The sequence below is a fragment of the Actinia tenebrosa genome, unplaced genomic scaffold (assembly GCF_029948245.1).
Source record: "Actinia tenebrosa isolate PJP-AT-01 unplaced genomic scaffold, QUT_ActTen_1.0 PGA_scaffold11__36_contigs__length_13525064, whole genome shotgun sequence".
In the NCBI taxonomy this organism is placed as follows: Eukaryota; Metazoa; Cnidaria; class Anthozoa; order Actiniaria; family Actiniidae; genus Actinia; species Actinia tenebrosa.
In genome coordinates this window covers 1,127,270-1,149,634 of record NW_028292571.1, presented here as the reverse complement: position 1 = coordinate 1,149,634, position 22,365 = coordinate 1,127,270, and the positions used below count along the sequence as shown (strand labels likewise).

Genomic DNA, 22,365 nt, shown 5'->3' with positions numbered 1-22,365 from the left:
TACAAATCAAAACTTAAGCGTATTCATGTCCTTCAAAAACGCGCTCTCCGCGTCATCACGTTTGCCGACAGAAGGGCCTCTAGTAGACCGTTATTTCGGAAGCTGGACATGTTAAATGTTTATGAAATTGTTAATCTTCAATTGGGTATACTGGTCTTCAGACACACTAACAATTACTTGCCAGAAATTTTTTCTAACTATTTCACTGACTTATCACAAATTCACAATTATAATACTCGCTCCAAATCGAACAAAAGTATGTTTTTACCTAGACAAAATCTTAATTACGGAAAATTTGGTACAAAATTCGCGGCTGTTAAAGTTTGGAATGATATACCCATTGAGATTAAAAATAGTTGTTCACTCAAAGCCTTCAAAAAGAATTACAAAAAGTATTTGCTTAACTCAGATGAATGATTGTTTAAGAACATTTAATTACTTGATTGTTTTTTTTTCGCTAATTACATTTTTAAATCATCATTTTTCCTATTTGCCTTTGCATAATCAAGAGTCCGTAACGTTATAATGACCTCTTATATCAAACTACTGATTTTTTTCTGATTTTTTTCTTTTTTTCTTTTTTTTTTCTTTCCTGTGCGTTTATTTTGTTTTATGAAATTTCTAGTTGTTCAACTACGAAAACTACTATACTATATATGATTCTTCCCATCTTACATATATGTAAATATTACTCATTTTCGTCTTAAGGGTGTAAGAGCTTGTTTAACCTCTGAGGTTGTTCTCTTGCACCCCCCACAACATTTGTAACTTATTCAATTTATGTATGTATATATATTTTTTTGTGGAAATAAAAAACTGTTGTAACTGTTGTAAAGTAATTAATATGCAAGATTCACGAATTTATTATCAAAGTCATCAAAATTCAGATGAACGCGTCAATCAGTTCAATTGGTCACCCTTTGGTAAAGCTTGCGTGTTCATATTAGAACTGGTCACCCTTTGGTAAACATAAATATTCATAAGACACCAAACCACACATCACCCTGTTTCAGGGCTTACCATTGGTACCGTTGGTACAGTTGGTACCGTTCGTGCTTTCCCTTCATCTTTCTGCTCAACATTCTCAACAAATTCATTAACCTCGATTTTTTGAATGTTATATATGTAATTTTGTGGATGTTAAGAACTGTCTGCGGTCGCCAAGAATCGAAGATAACTATGTACTCGAGAACGATAAAATATACCGTCGGCTCCCGTAGGAAAACATTATTATGTGTGATGCACCGTTTTCAAATCACGAAGACACATATATTCATCGAACACAACTAATACACGAGAAAATATACAATCGGATCCCGTAGGAAAATATTATATGTGATGCGCCGTTTTCATGTTTTCAAATCACGAAGACACATACAGTCAATTCAAAAAATGTTGTCGTCGACCAACTCAAGCCTACGCGACTGGACCGAAAGGAACTCTGGGTAGCAATCATTGAAGCCAAGTTGACTCCATAATTTTATCTGACTAGTTATGCCTGGTTTACAGCACCAACTTTGTAGGCGAGCGGGAAGTGTTGAAGAAGACTTTTTTTTTAATGCCTTCATATTTTCGGAATTGTGAACTGAATCATAACTACTTTGTTTTTCTTTCCCTAAACCCAAAGACATGCATTTGATGGATTATCTCGCCATTATTATCTTATTACTAGCGGGAACAATTTATTCAGAACGAATATTTAATCGCTTCAGTGATTTTTACCCATATTCCTTTCGGTCCAGTCGCGTAGGCTTGAGCAGGTCGACGACAACGTTTTTTGAATTGACTGTATATTCTTCGAACACAACTAATACACGAGAAAATATACGAACGTTTTCAAATCACGAAGACAGATCTAATCGCAGCTCCTTGTTTATGGAAAGGGCTGTCGTTAGAAGACAGAAAGTGATATGTTAATTGCAGCTCGTGTAGATATCCAGAGACTGCCTCGACGTTCTGCGCTGAAATACCTTGCAAGAATGATCTGTTTCGTAAGATCTTCTGAAGTTGTTTACCATGGGGTCTCTACCTAGACCCAAGGTCACTAAGATGCCGGAAATTCTTTCATTTTCGTTCTCTGACGTCAAATCTAACCTAGTTCAGATTACAATGGCTAAATTACTGATAGTCCAGATGTTATATATTATATATTTGAGGAATGGATCATAAGTGTAGCGTGCACCCATCGAGTTATGGATGAACGCGGGAGGTTGCTAAGCACGAAGAAAAGAAAGCGAAGCGGAGTGCAACTCTAGCTTTTTTGAGTGCTGAAGCAACCTCCCAAGTGCATCCATAACTCGATGGACGCACAGCTACTTATGATCCATTGCTTTTATAATATAGTCAAGTCAACAAACAATAAATGACTATACAAAATATAGACTGTATTTGTTGATCATGCCCTTAATTCTCCTTACGCACCTCACCTTGCGTGAATGAAAAGCACAAAGGCGTCAAAAACAGAAAAACAGTCGTTTTGAAAATGGCAACTTTACACTGAAGACTGTTATGGCTAAAATAATGGCAAAAATTTAGCTTACAAGTGAATCGAAAATGTCCAAAACTACGGAGAAAGTGATTTTCAACTGTAAGAACATTTCAAATGTTGACATATCTTAGTACAGTAATGCGAAGAAAATCAATGAAAAACACAGTGGCCGTCTTTGTTGTTGTTGAAGATGTTCAAGTTTGTTATCGTCAATGACTTATATTAGCAATGGAAAGCTTCTTGTACACGGATCGAAACTAACTGACTGAACTGGATTAATTTTCTCTGGGCTGCTGTGTCATGTCGGCTATATTATATTATATATTATACGGAATGTTGGTACAAATTATTCTTATAAATATTTTTTCATAGATAGGATAATATAATACATTAATAATTTAAATTTATCCTGAATGCTTTTATTTTCCTGCCTTCAAGCTTGACTTTTTCCAATCTTTGTTACAAACGTGAGAACCATCCAGTGTTTGTTTACACGGATACTTGGTATCTCGACAATATTGACGTCAGTGATGCCCTAAAAACATAACAAGAAATTTTTCCTTTGATCCTCTATATAAACTTTCTTTTTTGTTCATTGACATATTAAAAACTGATTGATGAATTCGAATGGAGGCCTACAGATGAGTCTAGCAGTTTACTTGCCATCTTGACAGGAACATAGTATGGAATGGAATGGAAATCTTTATTTAACACAATAAAATTTTAAAGCTCATTTTTGTGGAGTCCCTTGAACTGACCTCTATGATACACTTTCATTCGCTATCTGATATTTAAAATTGTTTTTTTAAACTGCCCAGCGTTTCAATCAGCGTTTCCATTTCAATAATACAGGTCAACGTTAATATTTCATTTTATAGAAACGAGGGACAGAATTTTATCCCTGGGTTCCCGAGGATAAGTAGAACCCAGACCCCACACATTTGCAAAAGATATTTAAGACTGTGTCAGCCTAAATCATTCTTTCCATGGCAGTGTGACTGATCGATAAAGCAAAGATTCTATTATTCAACAAACCACGAAACAAGACACAAAGTCAGTGCAGGCATTAAATAATCATTTAATAGTTTTAAGCATATTATATCAAAAGTTTTAGGACATCGCCATTTATACGCAAAAGTTATTCTGCTGACAGACATCCCCTCCCCCTAGACTCTAGCCTGCTGTGCAGACGTTTTTAGTGTCGGCTCGTTCCGACACTAAAAACTCGAGCCGACACTAAAAACGTCTGCACAGCAGGCTACCTGGACTCTAGCCTGAGTTCAGTATACAATAGTACATGCGTCTGATGATGATGCCAGAAAATCCGGTTTTTAACTTGGTTATCCCCATATTATCTATTGATTTCGGCTTGAGGTAAAACAGAAGACTGATGCCGGAGAGAGTCAAGTACGCACCAATATCCGGCCAACAGTTTCCATCCAATGATAACAGATAAATGAAGGTTTCTTTTAGCCTCGTTGTTTTTGGGGGAGAAAAGTCCCTCTGCCAGCAGGATTCAAGACAATAATGCATTTTCAACTGAAAAGCATTTGCAAACATTTTTACTTTGTATTTTGGATAGATAATTCACTTTACGGTTCTTTAAATGACACTAAGGTCGGAAGCTATAAATATAATAAGTTAGTATCAAATCCATTCGCATTGCTCTTAACTCATCTGTATTATAAATTTATTATCTATACGTGTTTTAAATATTTGCAACTGCTCGAGCAATGAATAGAACTCGCCTCGTGCTTTCCCGCCGAACTGTAATCATAAGCATCTGGAGGCAGCATTCTGGGCATAGAAAGGTTCGTCTGGCAGGTCAAAGAAGTCAAGTCATCTCTTGCTTGTATTTTTTTTTTGGAATATAATCCCTTTTTAATATATATTAGAATTTGCATATCTTATGGTTCACTGTAAATATAGTCTCTGGTTTTTTGTTTTTATAACTTAAAATAAAGAATCACAAATATTAATTACTGTAACTAATTCAGCAAGAAGTAACCATAACAACAGGTACTGAATTGTTCTTGGCATTTTCGTCTTTAACGCAACTCTCGTTCTCGTAGATTTCTTCATTGTCTAACGATTTTTGGCCATCTTCAGGTGAGTTGTTTGGGGGTTGACAACCGTTTTCGTTCTTATCTAGAAGATTCCCGCCAATAATGATCTCTCTTGCCGATGATCGACGTCCCTCTTCTCTGGCGTTGCCATTTTTATGCTGCCTCTTCAAAAGAGGTTGTATCTGTGAGGTCGAGAAGTCTGATGTACTCTCAGAACTTGCTCGAGACCGTTCTGTCGACTCTGTTGGGTCTCCACAAGAAGAAAAACTCATATTGGGAATCGGAAGGAATCGGCAAGAGAATGACGAGACTTTTTTCGCGGTAGCCGAGGAGTCGACGCTTCTTGAGTGAAGGGTTTTTGGACTACTGTCCACCGAATACCGTGATGGAATACCGTACATATTGATGCTGGATCTACTGCCCATATAGGCTTTAGAGGTATTTGGCAATGAAGCTATTTGATCTAGTAACTTATTACGTAGTCTTTCAGAGCCTTTTGGGCATAGGCCCAAGCGTTTGAGCAGATCAAGAAAGTCTAGTTGGAAATGTTTGGTTCCCAAAGCATATAGATAAGGATTGGTGAAGGCGTTGATAGGATACACGAAGACTAACAGAAATTTAGAGGTCGGGACATCGATAAGCGGTGATCCATAAACAGCTATAAGACTAAATAAAGCGATAGGGAACCAACATGTGAAGTTCGAGAACACCAGAAGAGCCATCTTCTTGGCCACTCGACTCTCCACGCGTGTGGCACTTGAAGCGGCGCTTGAACAACTAGTTCCTCCAAGGCTAAAGTACATTCTTGTATAACAAAATAACACAGTGAAAAAAGCTAAGCCATTGGTTGTCAGTAGAGCTGTCACGTACATTTTAGACACTAGAGTCTCGACGTCAAATGGCAAGCAAATGGCGACCCTCTGGTAGCTGCTGATGTTGAAGATCGGCAGAATGGCCATGATTAACGCAAAAACCCAACCAAATATCATCAAAATGATAATCTGCCTTGTGGATAAATGCATGTCTAGTTTCATAGGATGAACTATAGTAAAATAACGTTCTACAGTGATAACAGTTAATGTGTATACAGCCAGTTCGGTGGAGAGGATTGATATGAATCCTGCAATGTTGCATCCAGGGCCAAACTGCCACGCCTTGGCGTGATTCTGATACTCGCTATACGTTCGTGCGTCAGCCACGGCAAGCATAAATAAGTACATTCCCATGAATAGATTGGCAAGTGATAGATTACACATAAGGACGCGGTACATCGCTGTATTTCGTTTGCTGGTGAACAGTACTATCAACTGGAGTCCATTCCCTACGAGCGCAAATATTAAGACAAACCAAGTACAGATGCGCAATCCCATCGTGCCAAGCAGATCCTCACACGGATTGAATGCATCAGGCTGAGGCTCACATATCAACTCTTTCTTTTCATCCTGCACATGTACATTCGAGTCACCAAGATTGATACACGAAGTTGGTGACAATGTGATGGTGTGGTTGTCCTTCTCGTACGAACCTTTGTGCTTGTCGAATATGTCACCAGAAGACTGTTTTTCATCAGTTTTGCTTTTCGGTTTGACTGTAGTTGAAGATGGAGTACTAGTTGGACAGACTTTAACAACAGAATAGTTCTTCAGGTTTGGATTACTCGCTTCTGCGTTGTCGTAGTACTTCTCGAACAGGCAACAGTGGAAGTGATACTCAACCTTTGCATGCCAGAGCTTCTGGAATGACTTGAATGGCAGTTCCCAAAGGCTCTTCACTTTACGGATGTTTAAGTAGTTTAAGGATTCCATTCCTTTGCCAGGAAGATTGGTGATTTTGGTCCCTTCTAAATTCCTGAAAATAAAAGGAAACTTTATGACTCAGCGTAGGTCAGTTCTTCCTTGTTCGGAGCGGACTTGTCTTTCCCACAGGGGAGGAGAAAAAGTGGTTTTCAAGAGATAAAAGATTCAGCATACAAAAATCTGAGAGTAGTCAATGTTGGATCGGACGTTCCAGAGTTGCAGAACGCGTTGCATCATGGTACTGTTTTAGTGGAAACTTTAATACTGACATGGATTTTGATTTTGATTTTGATTTTGATTTTGATTTTGATTTTGATTTTGATTTTGATTTTGATTTTGATTTTGATTTTGATTTTGATTTTGATTTTGATTTTGATTTTGATTTTGATTTTGATTTTGATTTGGATTTGGATTTGGATTTGGATTTGGATTTGGATTTTGATTTTGATTTTGATTTTGATTTGGATTTGGATTTGGATTTGGATTTGGATTTGGATTTGGATTTGGATTTTGATTTTGATTTTTTTTGGATGCGTAAAATGTCAATCCAGTGACTTTTGTGAACTAAATTATAAAATTTCACTGACCTTTCTCATAGAATGTATTGGTTGATAAGTAATATCATTTTTATTCATGAATTTGTTGGAACCGGCGCAGCACAAGCTACTAGAAAGTAGAATAATTTATTAATATTATTTATACAACGTTAACTTACAATTCTCTCAGTTCTACACCATCGAAGGCATCGTCGTCGACGTACTCCAAAGGTGTGTTAAAGAGATTTCTGGGAATAAAGATGATTAACAACAATATGAGTACGACTATCTAGATGTGATTTAGAAAAAGAAAGAAAGAAAAAAAGAAAAAAAGAAAGGAAGGAAGGAAGGAAGGAAGGAAGGAAGGAAGGAAGGAAGGAAGGAAGGAAGGAAGGAAGGAATCGAAGGATGGAAGGAAGGTGGAAGTTAATTAGGAAGGTGGGAATGAACGACCAAAGACTGGGAACTAAGGGAGGGAAGGGGATGAAGCTTCCAAGCTAAACTTACAATCGTCTGAGTTTTCTGTTATAGGAGAATATCTTGCTAGGTAACCTGGTTAATCTTGATTCCGTAAGATACCTGTGACAAACGTTCAAGAGAAGTTTCATGAAAATGTTGTTGGATTCATAGTAATGTTGTTAATAAAATAAATACGACTTCATTAGAGGAGACACTTGTCTGAAATTGCAAAATAAACAAGTTTATCCACAGGGGGCAGAGGGGAGCCACTTATCTTTCATTGTTTACGAAATTGTCTTGTCGCTCCGCCATCTTGTTTTATATTATTTACCGCTGTACATAATATGAATAAACTTGAGCCCGTCAGATACCGCGCGCGCTGTGCTGTTGTGCCTTCCAGCTGGTTAGCTTACAGTGGATGATTGCTTGAAAAAATATCTATAGATTTACGCACAGCGCGCAATCATCCACAGTCATGTAAGCTAAGGCACAGCACAGCGCGCGCGGTATCTGGCGGGCTCAAGTTTATTCATATTATGTACAGCGGTAGATAATATAAAATAAGATAGCGGAGCGACAAGACAATTTCGTAAACAATGAAAGATAAGTGGCCCCCCTCTGCCCCCTGTGGTTTATCATATGACCCGTATTTGCCCGGGCGCGCGCTCTTAAAAAAACCTTTGGGTAAATGGCGTGAGCAGGGCCGTACGAATCCGTGAATGGGGAAGTCAGCTAGTCAACTGTGAAGTTTGAAGGAAGTAAGATATGATATGAAGATTCGTGAAAATATAAATTTTCAAAAAATCGAAAATTCTTATGAAAGCCTTTTTTTGTTGAAAACCTGCAAAAGAAATTAGTTTGACGCAAGACTGATTATCTCAGCCAAAATGTCTGCTTCACTTTCAATCATCTCAACCATTTGCTTCATCGATAACACCTTTATTTGTTTAAGAAATGATTTCTGGAATCAAATGCCTTAGAGGAAACTGAAAAACGTGAGACATAAATACAAACTACCAAGCAGACTTACAAGAATACCAGGTGAGGATAATTCTTCATGGTTGATATATGTAAAGTTGCTATGGGATTGAAAGCCAAGCGTCTAGAAAAAAAAAACAAGAAATATAAAAATATCACTGTTGTTTGGCATATTTAGGTGGTTTGTTATCATTACTAAGCGAAATAAATAATAAAATAACTCTTTATCGTTACCGCCTCTATTTCATTGGTATTATAAAATTATGAAGAAAAAATCTCGTGAGGAATTTAAAAAATTTTAACCTCAGCCAATATGGCGGTAGTCTTCTTCGCAACCGTCATTAGTTTCGGTCCCAGATCCTTACGGGCCCTCTAGGATCTGGGACCGAAACTAATGGCGGCTACGAAAACCTGTTCGGCCACAGGCAGCCCAATCTCTTGTTCTGTGGTGTGGTAGTATTTAAATATTAACGGTAATATTTCGTAGCGTGTAAAATTAGTGCTTTTAAAAACAAAAACGACTTTCCTTGATAGCTTGTATCTTTTGAGGTTTTGCTGATTTTGAAGCCAGTTTGGTGCGTTTTTACGGAGTTATCGTTTTTTTCGTCGTCCTCCTCCTCCTCCTCCTCCTCCTCCTCCTCCTACCATTTTCTTTAGTAGGACCTCGAAAAAAACGATACACAACAGAACAAGAGATTGAGCTGCCTGTGGTTCGGCAAAAACTAGTTTGGAGTTTTGTACTTACAGAGTCGTTACTTTTGATGAAACATTAAACTGCGGAATCTCCTCAAGCTGGTTTTTCTCTAGATTTCTGTAAAAACATGTAAAAACTTGTTTATGTGGCACTATTTGGGTTATTAATTTGAACTTGATTTTGACTGACACACACAAACTCTGATTTTGCTACATATGGTTCTCATTCTTAAAAGTTTTTTTTTGTTTGTTTGTGTTGATTATTGATCTCGTTTAGAGCCGTAAAAAAGGCTCTGATAAATCGATTCAAAGGCAGAAAACCCAAAGAAAAGGCAAGAAAAAGCAACGCCTTGTAATAAAAGCAAGGAAAAAGTAGGAAAGCAGGACATTTTGAGTTTATTAATACTTTTGATTCCATCAAAAGATTGAAAAAGAAAAATATCTTAGACTTAGACTCACAGTTCAGTCAGAGAGATCAAGTCATCCAGAGCACCTGGATGGACGCTCATCAGGCCATTCTCTTCAATAGTTCTGCCGGGGGGAAAAGGAGCATTACATTACTGGATTATTAGCTAGCTTTATTTGATGCTTGGTGAGATCTTAGGGTTTCAGGGATAAGGGAGAAATGATTTCATTGGCCACGTAAGAAACGAGTGAAGGACTGGGAACGAGTACATAGAAGGTCCATGACGAGAAAGAGCACATCGAAACAAACAGGTTTCTGCAGTATGACTTGGATAGGCTAAGTATCAGCTAATATTAGCAATCAAAAATGTCAAAAATTACAAATGAATGTATGTTTACTAAGAACAAGCGTTCCCAGTACAATATTTCTTTGTTATTTTTGAGACGTTTGCGAGGTTGCTACACAAAAGGTATGAAACCTAAAATCTTGAAACTCCAGAGATTTACTAATTTCGATGTACTCTTTCTCGTTATGGCATTTATTTTGTAACTAAGCTAATTCTAAAAACTCGTTACCAGTCCTCAACTCGTTTCTAAAGTAGCCAAATCAAAGCAGTCCTGGATGTGCACTTACAGCATTTGAAGATTGGTTAATCCAGAGAACATTGATGATGTCAGATGCTTGATTTGATTCCTACCCATACTCCTGGATGAAAAGACGTTGGAACTATGTGTTTGATTATATGTTGAAAACATGCACAACACACAACCTTCAGGAACGAGACCTTGCTTTTGTGCCCTTTTCTTTTGCTCTCTCAGTACAACTCGATCATTTCTTACAGAGTCCAAAGCAATAAAATACCAAAAGTTTGTAGTACAAAAAGACCCACATATTAAATCCAAAAGCAGCAATTAATCCCAATCATTGTCATCAGTTTATGTGAATAAACTTACAATATACGAAGAGATGTCAGATGATTAAATGCTCCGCTCTCAATGCTTGTCACTTCATTAAAGTCAAGTCTCCTGTGCAAGAAAGCAGATTACTATCAATGATAGATCATTTACCCGTCATTACACTACGATTAATAGTGACTACACATTGTCAGTAATCCCAATCAATATTTTCGAATTTTTTTGACACTTTGGGAAATGTGTACAAACTTTATTATTGACATGAGATATACTTTTTAGCTTTTGATTGAATGGTGATTAGATTGGAGCGCTGACGGAAGCATTGTCATCGCTTGTCATGCGACGTACTTTTGATAGGCAAGACGAAGGCCTGCGCAAGCAAAAGAGTAATACACTTACAGCTCTGTTAGGTTAGTTAAACCAGAAAACATGGACGACGACAGGTGTTTGATTTTATTTTTAGACAGAATTCTGAAATAAATAAATTTGTAACAGGTCGATCGTTTTGTACTTCCTCCAAATACAATGGTGAAAAAAAAAAAAAACAAAACACACACACACACAAAAAAAAAAAAAAAACAAAAAAAAAAAAAACCAAAAACAAAAAAACAACAAACAAAACAAACAAAAAAAAAACAAAAAAAAAAAAAAAAAACACAAAAGATTATCTTAAAGCTCTAATTCACTCATAAAATTACTTCTGTGAACTAATAGGAAAAGACTAATATAGCAAATATTGGATACGCGACTCCTAAATGGTTTCGGCGCTGAACAAATGACACAGCCAGAAAGGACAATCAAAATATCCAATCAGAATGCTTGGGTCCGGAAACCACCCCTCGCAAGTTAATTGTACGATATTGTAAGCCAATCAGTTGGCATGCAGTATTCTTAATGTTTGTCATACATCATGTTTTTTTTATTGCAAAGCTACATCAAGAATAACGCTCATTTGTTGTCACTAAAAGCCCTGGAGGCATTGAACAAGAAAAACGACCCAAAGCGACGAAAAACAAGAGAAAAGCGCTTTTCATGTAAACAACGTATTAAGCAAGTTTGGGCGAAAAAAGAATAGCAACGACAACAATAAACTTACAACACACGAAGCGAGACGAGCCCGTTAAAAGCTTGAGGCTGTATAATGGTCAGTCCATTGTCATCGAGCATACTTTACAAGATATAAAGTGGGAAAAATAATGAAAATATGAAATATTTTGAAACTCGTTGCGTGCCCCCAAGAAACGCTGTTTGCTCAGGCCGAAAACCGCGCGATCTTTACATCTCTGAATTTACTCGCCGACAAAACAGTCTACAAGGCTTCCTTTGATAAGAGTGTTCAGTAGAGTATAGTTTAAATTAATAAAAGCTTCACGGCAATTCATTTCAAGCCAAAACAGTTAACTCATTTACATTTTTCTGCGGAAATTTTTATTTGGTGCTCAAAGGAAAAGCGAATTTGCCAGTGCAGTAGGATGCCGTGCCGTGCCGTGCCGTGGCATGTAGTCACAGCGCAGTACGATGTTGTGCCGTGCCATGTTTTGGAGCGTAAATGAGTTCTAAATTTCTTACTTTACGTCTAAACATCTAAACGTTAACTTACAGTGTCTCCAGATCTTTTAAAGAAGAAAACATCGACTTCGTGACATTCTGTAAGCGGTTGTTGGAAAGAATTCTAGAAGAAAAAGAAAATGTTAAGAGACACTACTAGAAAATTAGAATATCTCTGTACATATACAACAACAGCTGCAATAGCCATGGCAATGACAACAGCAATAGCAGCTTACTGCCATTAATCAACAGCAGCAGCAGTAGTAGCAGGAGCAGCAGTAGCGCAGCCCAACAGCTAGTAGTTAAATAAGCAGTACGTAGAAGTGGTATAGTAGCAGTAGTTGCATTGATAGCATTGGTAGCAGTGGAGGTAGTAATACTGAGTAATAGTAGTAGTAGTAGTAGTAGTAGTAGTAGTAGTAGTAGTAGTAGTAGTAGTAGTAGTAGTAGTAGTAGTAGTAATAGTAGTAGTAGTAATACTGAGTAATAGTAGTAGCAGCAGCAGCAGCAGCAGCAGCAGCAGTAGTAGTACTGAGTAGCATTATAGCAGTATATTGGTTATTGGTGACTACATAGCAGTAAGAGTGACGAATGAATAGTCAACGTAACAGAATTCCATTGTTTTTGTTATTTTACTTGGACTGTTAGTCACTTATTTCACAACTTTGTTTAATGGGCCACGATGAATAAAATCACTATAGCAGCAGAGACAGCAGTCCAGTATAGGTCATGTCAGTGCACGTCAAGAACAAATATTTTACGTTTGTCATAAGTCAACATTCATCATCTTATGACTCCAGCTATGTCAAACAATGTCATGTTTACGCTACCCTAGGTCTTTTTATCATCGCTTTGTATGGCTGCAATGACGCATTGCTTTTATACTATCACTATAACTCTTTCCCTCTTGTAGAACAGGACAACACGCGCAAACCATTTAGCTGTCATTAACATCAGGGTACGTGATGACAAATCGGAACTCGGTTCCTAAATCATGCGCGCACCGGTACACACTATTTGCGTGATCGGACTCATAGTCTCGAAAAGGATTGGCGAATGTAACTAATGGCAACACAATTTTTTACTTACAAGCAATGAACTTCTGTTTTGTTGAAGCCACATTTATCACTTGGGAATGTCAGAAGTTCTTTCCCTCTGCAGTTCCTGTGGCAATAATAAAGATAAATAATGTTTGATTCAGTTCCCTCCCAATATTGCATGTGAATTCTCTACAGATCATACAATGATAGGTCCTTTATTTCAAAAAATATCAAGAGTTCGTCACAATTCAAATAGAACTATGAAATTACCTTTTCTGAAAAATACAATATTCGTAAATGATCAACTTTTGAATAAACTATTTAATTTAGCAAACGTCGCGCACTTTATCGCAAGGTTTTCTAAGTAAGGGCTGCTTGTATTCTAAACGGCTTAAGAAAACGCGGTAACCTCGACAGATCAGTGTATCCGTGTAATCCTTGCTTACAGTTCACCAACTTTTTGATTCATCGTTTGAGTTTAAGTCGGCAACGAAAACTGGAGCCGGATGAACGCTTCACTAACCGTTGTTATCACCGGTACAAATGAAACTCCGTTTTGAATTTTCGAGTTGAGTTAAGTTAGATTGTTGCCAAAGTCGTTATTATTTTTTCGCCAAACGAAGTGAAAGTCGAGAAAACTTAGTAGATAAAAGTGCTCCGAAAAAATCAAAACCTTCATATGCAATTGTTTATAACCTTGAATCAATACCACAGTCTATGAAAAAACAAGTATTTACGGTATTTACTTACAGTACAATCTTTGGAGGTTGGCAGGCGAAACCCACACACGAAGTGATCAAACAAGCTCCACAAATCAGAAGAAAACGCAACGAAACAGCCTTCATGGGAGGCAAACCCATGTTTAATATGGCAATACGATTCACCTGAAGAGTAAAATAGTATTTATAAGTAAAATACACATTTAAATACCTTATCTCTTAGCCGTTTCACTGTCCAATATCGCCACTCTCTTATATTAGAACTTGGTTTAAAAAGTGCCAAGTGCATAAGATATACCTTAATAAATAATAATAAGGATTTCAGCACTCGTACGTGTAAGCCCACATCAGGCCATAACATATTCACTCCGGCTTAATAATTTATGCTTTCTTTATGTCCAGATTATAAAAGAGCTGGACAATTAAGGAAGATTAGCTAAGAGTTTCGCATAAATACAATTCTGTTGTTAACGACACTAATTGATGCCCACGTAATTGTGCTTTCCTCCTGTGTCGTCTTTGTGTTGTAATGCAGGATAATATAATTAAACGACTAATCTTGCCTCGTATATCTATACCAGTCACATAAAACCTATAAATTTAGCAGTCGAAATTGCTCGTAAACAGTTTAAAAACGCCATCGGATGATTAAGCAGATAATTTAACAGCTTCGAAATATGCGAGAGATTATCAAGCAAACACGAATTTTATAGCCAGTCAATAACACGTCTAGCTGCATGACTAGGAATCAATACAAACATCAAGTTAAAAGCAGCAGTGTCATGGTGAACAAACACTTGAAGTAAAACTCATGAATATTTGATTAAAATTGCCTTTGGCAAATTTATTTTTTAGAGAATGTCCATTAAGAGTCAATTGAGTAAAATTTATCGTGATATTACTAAAACAATTCGAGATGAATATATGTCAACACAACAGATAACATATTTGAATACAATTATTTATTCAAAAAAAAAAAAAAAAAAAAAAAAAAAAAAAAAAAAAAAAAAAAGGCTTCATCTTGCACCTTGTATTGCTAACTAATAAGCCTGAAGCGAGATGACGTTTTACCCCTGTCTCTAGACCATGATCCTTTTCACATTGCTTTTGTTCTTTAATTATGAATATTGTTTCTGTATTCTCTAAGGAATCAAAAAAATTTTAGATGAAAGAATTTTAAAAACTATTATGGTATAGAGTCGGGGGTAAAACGTCATCTCGCTTCAGGCTTATTCTAAAGGTAGATCTGGTTTTTTTATATTATAATGTGCTTAGTCTAGATTCTAGCAGTGTATTTTATATCAAGATTTTTTAAGTGTTTAGCCAATATGTATTACGCCCGAAAATCAAACTGCTATTTTTAGTTTTTGGCTTTTTTTCTGCTCGCCTTAGGTACAATTTTTCTGTAATTTTCAGAATCCTATCATCTAGTACTAATGCAGCCAGTGTGTAAATTTGGATAGAAAGTCTAGGGCAGAAAAAAAAGCTAGGGCGGCGCTTGAAAATTCCGTGATCCAAAATTTGAAGCATATGAAACATCGCGCTGTAGAAACATTACCATTGAATCGATTGCCAAATTTGCACACAGTTTGCACTAGTACTATACTCTACTAGATAATAAGACTATGAAAATCTTAGAAAAATTGTGCTTGAGGGGATGAGGAGAAAAAAGCGAAAAACTAAAAATAGGACTATTTGATTTTTGGCCGTAATAGGCCACTTAAAAAATCTTTGATTAAATATACTGTTGGACTCTAGGATAATTCAAGCACATTATATGAAAAATACAGTTAAATTGACGCACTAGTTTTGCGAAGCTCGAGCGAGAATAAAACTGCCCAAAAATTCGCTCTGAATTAGTTTGGGTTCACCGTTATTAGTATTATATTCATATGTAAATATGTCAAAACAGAACAGAAAATATTCAGGAAAAAAATGACAAAATTTAAATTTTAGGAAGATTTCATTTTGTTTTGTCCCGGCTTTCGCTGATGGTATTCACTTCTTCGATAACGTCCTTCGGGCTACGAATATTGCTTATAGCCTGGCAATAACGCACTGTTTGGAGGAGAGAGTACATTTTTCTTCTTCTTCTTCTTCTTTTCCTTTCTTTTATTTAAACATATTTTGTCGATACATTAACCCCAAGAGCGTAACGCTCATCGAGGGGGTCTATGTCAGAAGTACTTTATTCTTTGATTGCACGTTACATCACCGCGACCTCTCGGGGGAGCATTGGTACCATTTAACAAAAGATCTCTTGTATATGAGAATATATATATAAACTATATAAAAAGATCTCTTATTAGCATCCATTGCTAACGGCACCATAATGGCCGCCATGTTTGTCTTTTAACTCTCTCGGAAATGCTTGCAACCCATCAATAGATATCGAGAAGATCTGGCATTTCGAACGGTCGCTTCAAACACTACTTGCTAAAGGGCTTTAAGGGGACAACACCTCTTCCATCGTACGTTCTAGAAACGCAAATTTAGAATTTTCTTTCAATCAGAGAGAATATAATCAGAGGCTGCAACAACATCCAACTGCATAACAACCGATTACTACTTAATTGAGGGGTTTTAACGCCATATTTTTACTCCTCTTGCATTTAATTCTGGTTAATAATAATAATTTTTTGTCTTTTCTTCCAAATCTCCAGGAATACCCCAGCATTCTGGTCAAACGCCATAGGCATGACGTACAGCAATACGTGCGTATAGGCGAAAACAATAAATCGGTTGACATGGATGAGAACAGAGCCGGAAGGCACTCTAAAATTCGCTCAGCCGAGCTAGCAACAAGTCTAGACTTAAGAATCAAATAAGCATTTTAAACTCTAAAACGTATTCAATAGTGCTTGAAATTATTAGAAAAATAAACGTAGTGTGCTGTGTACTGTAGTGATACTCAGCATCTCTCGACATCTGAGAGGGAGGGTTAGGGGAAGGGGGGTTGGTTCAAATTTACATTTCTTTGAATTTTAGTATTCTCAGTTCTAGAATCGCCAGACCGCACGCGTGTCGTCCAAGACAAACGTGTGGACACGTGATTTTATTGGTTACGATGGGCAACAAAAACAAAGCATAAAAATCTAGTGATGCATCTTATATTTGCTCGTATATTGGTGTTGATCAATTAATAGTGTAGCCATTGCGCATGCGTATTGTTATACGGAACAGGTGATTCTTCATCACGAAAGGCACCTTGAGGCAAGTATTACATACAATAAAAATATTCATAGCTATGTCTAGGGCAATAAACAATCAGAATGCATCTGATTATTTGTTGTTGTTTTTAGCTTGCACGGCGTTAAGGCAAAATAGTGCCATACGCGCGATATAGCTACTATGCATTATCAATTAATACAAAAGCATACATACATAATATCGAGACCCCTATCTAATATTGTTATAAAGGGGAGCCGGGGAGTTCTGATGTGAAGATGTTAAGCCTTCGGATCATAATATTGGGTAGGCGGCCGCATTATCAATAAAAGGAATTAAAAACGAGAATGGATCAAAGTGGTTGAATGGTTATTATAAATATATTATGATTCGACGAAGAGCCGCTTGCACAGCAGGGACAGATTTATACCAAGCACACGCACACACGTATATACACACACACACACATATATATATTTATACTAAAAATAAGGCATTCTTATCAATACCAACTGATGCATATTAGTAAAAACGAGATCGATTCATGGCAGAAAGTTATAACGATACCAATAAGATAATATTGGTTTAGATCAACGCATTCCTAAAGCCATTGTATTTTAAGTTCAGCTCTTAGTTTGCGTGTTGGCTTTCAATGGCGCATGACGACCTGTCACTACATGGCCAGACGCAAAAGAAGATAGATGAGCAGACCTTAAACTTTTAGCTTTTATGGGGGGGGGGGGGGGGGGGCACTCTGTGCTCCCCCCTGGTTACGGCCCTGCTCTCTTTCTCTCTCTCTCTTTCTCTCTCTTTCTCTCCCTCTAACTCTCTCTCACTCCCTTTTTCTTTTTTTCTTTCTTTCTTCATATCAGTTTCTTGGCTATACTGTACTTTGGTATCCGCATACATTCGCTTTGGCAAATAAAAAATGATGCATGGGCGATACGATATCAAGTCCTTAGCTTTTTCAAGCAAAAACCGGTGGACTATGAGTTTAGGGTGTGCCCTCTACCACCCCCTCCCTCCCCCCCTCATCAGAAAAAATCTGTTAACATTTGGTCAGCTACGATTTCAAGCTCACGCCCCCTCATGTGAACCCATACAAATTATGTCTCAAAAACACGGTTTTTGGATCTTTTCTCAAAATAATGACTATCTAAATAATCACGGACTGTATTATATGGTTTAGATTGAATTCTATTGAAAAAAACCACCGTACTTTTTGAGTATGCTATTGGATGTATTTTACAAGAGAAAATGCATGACATATAACCGGGGCCAAGCTAGAAAATCGTCTCCTTGAAATAAAACAGAACTAGTCAAAAAAAAAAAAAAAAAAAAAAAAAAAAAAAAAACAGAAATGGATTTGAAAACCTCGGGCTTTCCTGAACATTTTGGTATATAATTCATAGGAATTTGTTAAAATTTAGAACCGTATTTTTGCTGATTTTATAAGCTCATACTGTCTGTTGGCCTATGCATTCGCCTCTTATGGTTTCCGTTAGGTTTCAGTAGCCTCGAAAACACGCTAACTACAGTAGTTCGCGAAGAACAGAATATTTACAGGGTCATTGAGGATGTTTTGTCACGCAGTTTACTTGTGCTATATAACTTTACTTTTAAGAACAACCTTTTGCTTTGGAAAGAGAGGAAAAAGACCGAAAAGAGCAAATATTCCAAATGTATGGGCAATTTTTTTCAATGCTCTCATCTTTCTCTATTAGTGCTCCTTTCTTAGTGATATAAACGTGAATATACCCCCTGCTTACACAGCGGCCTTTTTCTGGTGCCCGCTAGGTAGGGCCATTTTGTCTTCTCCGCTCAGTTACCGAGGGGGTAACGTAAAAAAGAGTGCCAAATCAATCCTGGTTCAACGAAACTGAAATATTATGATAAACCCGTAATTAATTCTATCCACTCAGTATTTTCAAAATAGGGAAGGTCAGGGAGAAGAGCAAAACTACACCGTGACAAATTATGGCTTACCAGAGGTAACTAAGGGAAATCAAGAAACCTTTTTTTACCTTGAGGTTTACACGACCTTAAAGCTACTCAAAAGCTACTTAACGAAAAAAACTTAGTAGGTAACCGGCGTGCTTTGACCTATTTAAACATAGTAGCATTATTATTTTTACAGTATTATAATAATAATAATATTATTATATCATAGGCTTGTAGTTTTTTTCTTTTTTTCCTTTTTTCTTTTTAGAGCCTAAGTGAAAACTAAGACAGCCAACTAGAAAGCTTTAGCTCCTTTGGCTGTCGTACACTTACACCTGTTATATGTTAATTATAGTAAAAATTCTAAATATTATACAAACTTAATATATTTTTATAATTCTATTATATAAAATTGAAAGAAAAAAAAACAAAAACAAAAACATTCACGTAAATAAACTGAAATTGAATTGAATTGAATTAAGTAGTTTTACGCCCTTTTTTTTATCAGATCCATTCAATTTCGGATTTAAGAATAAAGCTTTATTGATGGTGCAAATGTCCAGAATGTGTATCCAAGAATATCGTAGCGACGTTATTTAAAAACAACATTACCTTAAGTATCAACGAGATTATAGATTCAGAAGTAGATTCTCTTGACAACTGGGTCACCTATCTTACGATACTTTAACAAGACGCCCTATAGGCGTTCACTGGGTTGCCTGTATCATGCACAGAGGCCTAGCACAGCTGAAGACGTTTTCAGTGTCAGTCAAAAGATAATGGAATGTTTCATAGAAAAAAATGATTTCTTTAACTCGCCTTAGACGATCTTCTCCCTTAAGGTGTTTTCTACATAATATTAAAATAATTGCATGTTCTGCCCTTTTGTAGTATAAAATAAACGGTGTTGCGTTACGCATGTCACACTACTTGTGAATTTGATCTTGCGCCATGACGCAACAAGATCAAATATCCCAATGTTCTCAGTAAGAATCACCAATCAATTTTCCTATCTTTTATCGTCCTTTCTTAATATTTTACTTACTGGGGTGGCTGTTTATTTTCCTTGTTAGAAAATGCATAAATTGCACAATAGTACCTAGAGGTCTTCATGCACCACCCACTGGTCCTTTGCGAGCATATGATATAGAGATCCAATTACAGTAAATGTTCTTGTCAGAAAACTTTGCCAGGAAAGATAGGAAAGCATAGCTCTACTTTCCTCTGATCGATATAAAAAAATATGTGACTGATAACGTCTGATGGAATTTATACTGGCTTATAAGCAACTGACTAGGAATAAAAGAAGAAGAAAAAAGAAAGAAAAATGTTATGTGGATAAAATGGGATTCGAACCCACCAAAAAAAAATTAAAAAACACAATTCCACTGTGCCATACCCCCGAGACATCCGCAGAGCTGGGGCGTCGTATGGACTTCGGACCTGACGGCGATTAAATCCTTCTGCCCTTGGGTGTACTTATTACGCAAGAAAATGTTCTAGCCGAAGCATCAGAGGAGAGACCAGCCGGCCCCCAGACCATGTCGGCTAATCCCTTGCATCTCTGCCACGCACGGAATCGGTTGAAAAAATACTGTTAAAAAATCTAGTCTATACGGTGCATTGTTTTCCGTGGTCCAGTGGATAAATAGTTGTCGTTCAAGATACCGAGGCAAGCTCGTCTGAGGAGGGTTAGCACTTGGATGGTTTTTTCATTTTTAAAATAATAAAATATAATAGTGAAACTTTTCTATTTTTGAGTAACGTATTCCTTTCTACCCAAATCCGTCAAATTGAAATCTAGCAGAAGAAAATCCCTGGAAGAAAATAAAAAGAAACTGCTGGTCATGAAGTGAAAACTGAAAAAGGAACTGCCGGCCTTATTTTATTTGAAGCCTTATTTTCCTAGTTTAAGTTAGAGCTGTATAGAATACTGCCTTTGAAAAGCTAAGTTAAAAATTTGAGCTTTATTGCTCAGTTTATACACCCGAGTAATTCCTTATCCTACGCTGAGCCTTGAATTTCAGCAACTAAAGTAAAAAGAACATGCGTAGACATTAATTTCCGACACGTGATTCGCAGCCCCACCCCCAATCAATCACTTTGATAAATCAGACATTGATTGGTAACTGTCACTTCCATATAAATCAGACTTTTCGCAGCATCTCTGTATCATATGTCGGCAAAGGTCTCTTGGGTAGTGCCCTGAAGACCCCTGGGTACTATTGCGTAGTTTTGGTTTTTTTTAAAGCAGGAAAATACGTAGACACGCAACGCATTTTTAAATTGGGCTCCCACGGTCAATCCAATAATCAGCTAACCATCAGTGACTCATGCATGGTATCTGTACTAATTGAAACAGGGCGGCTATAGAATTTCAGTTACGATCAATAAAATTGCTTAACGAGCGACTGACGACTTTTCATAGATAGCCCGTTTTTTTGTACAAATCCTTTTCCCCCTGCTTTTCTATTTGTTGTTTACTTTAAACGCTTTTATTTTGCCAACCCTCTTTTGTCTTTATTTGCATCAGTAACGGTGCTAAATCATCTAGCAGCTAGTCTAGGATTAACCCGAAAATTGCTACAAATAAACAAATAAATGAACGAATGAACGAATGAACGAATGAACGAATGAACGAATGAACGAATGAACGAATGAACGAATAAGTAAAAGCAACTTGTTATAAAAGATCCCTGCAAGGGCGGATCCAGCCAATATTTTAGTGGGGGGGGGGCTAATTAAGTTTCTTCCGTCAAAAAAACGGAAAACAATATAAAAAAGCATCGTTTTTTTCTGTTGAAGGGGGGGGGGGGGGGCTTCAGCCCCCCTTTGCCCCCCCCCTGGATCCGCCCTTGCCCTGAACGTCAAACCACATATCTAAGCAAAACAAGCTAGCTGAAATTAAGATGAAATATGTTTCATATAATGAATGTTATTAAAATCATTAATCAGTATTTTAAAATCCTTTTCTGCTATGAGTTGCATAAACCTTTGACATAAATAAACATATTGCGATAGGGAGTGCAACAACAGGTCACGTGACCACCTTTGTAAAAAACACATTGTTGCAAAAGGCCTATTGGCTCTCAAAGACTGCGACACTAGAAAGCTAATTTCCGAGAGCATCAATTTCATACTCTCTTGGTTAAGGTTAATCCCACGAGAATTGCTTCAAGAGTTCTCTCTTTCTAGACCTAATTCTCAGATACAGTTAAATGGATATCTTCAGTCCTGACAAATGAGATTTTGTTTTTAAATGTTTCGGAGTGATTTGAAGAAGAAATTCCTTGGTACCATGGCAACCATTTAGTAACATGTTAAGCTTCTTTTCTCGTATGTTCAATGTATCACAGAACGGAAGTAAATAAAGAAATAATCAATCTTCTCACAAACGATTCTTGGTTAAATACGTCAAATCGAGTATATTTAATTTTCTATCCCGGGGCTGTTTTGTCTTCATTTCAAGACGCTTTTTCTTTTTTCCCCGTTCGATTGATGCGTGGGCGGTTTTAGAAGCAAAACGTACTGCTGAAAGAGCTAAAATGAAAAACACTCTCGTGGTAAACCATGAAAAGTAACACTCCTGTCCATCACCTGCTCACCATTGCTC

General features: G+C 37.0%; 1 protein-coding gene across 6 annotated transcripts in view; it reads right to left on the bottom strand.

Annotated features, from left to right (window-relative positions):
- Positions 1-3,548: 3,548 nt before the first annotated feature.
- The window catches only part of LOC116287237 (follicle-stimulating hormone receptor), a 30,927-nt gene continuing 12,110 nt past the window's right edge, over positions 3,549-22,365 (bottom strand). For 4 of the 6 annotated variants that reach the window (XM_031693887.2, XM_031693884.2, XM_031693885.2 and 1 more), the window contains 13 exons: positions 13,675-13,808; positions 12,974-13,048; positions 11,937-12,008; positions 11,433-11,504; positions 10,736-10,807; positions 10,376-10,447; positions 10,056-10,127; positions 9,476-9,547; positions 9,069-9,134; positions 8,376-8,447; positions 7,394-7,465; positions 7,066-7,134; positions 3,549-6,402 (listed from right to left, as the gene is read on the bottom strand). In XM_031693887.2, the coding sequence (XP_031549747.1) occupies positions 4,482-6,402; positions 7,066-7,134; positions 7,394-7,465; positions 8,376-8,447; positions 9,069-9,134; positions 9,476-9,547; positions 10,056-10,127; positions 10,376-10,447; positions 10,736-10,807; positions 11,433-11,504; positions 11,937-12,008; positions 12,974-13,048; positions 13,675-13,784 (2,817 nt within the window). In that variant the 5' untranslated portion in view covers positions 13,785-13,808 and the 3' untranslated portion in view covers positions 3,549-4,481. Of the gene's footprint in view, positions 6,403-7,065; positions 7,135-7,393; positions 7,466-8,375; positions 8,448-9,068; positions 9,135-9,475; positions 9,548-10,055; positions 10,128-10,375; positions 10,448-10,735; positions 10,808-11,432; positions 11,505-11,936; positions 12,009-12,973; positions 13,049-13,674; positions 13,809-13,941; positions 14,386-22,365 lie in introns of those variants that run through there. The other 2 variants (XR_016119281.1, XM_031693882.2) reach the window with 2 other exon arrangements.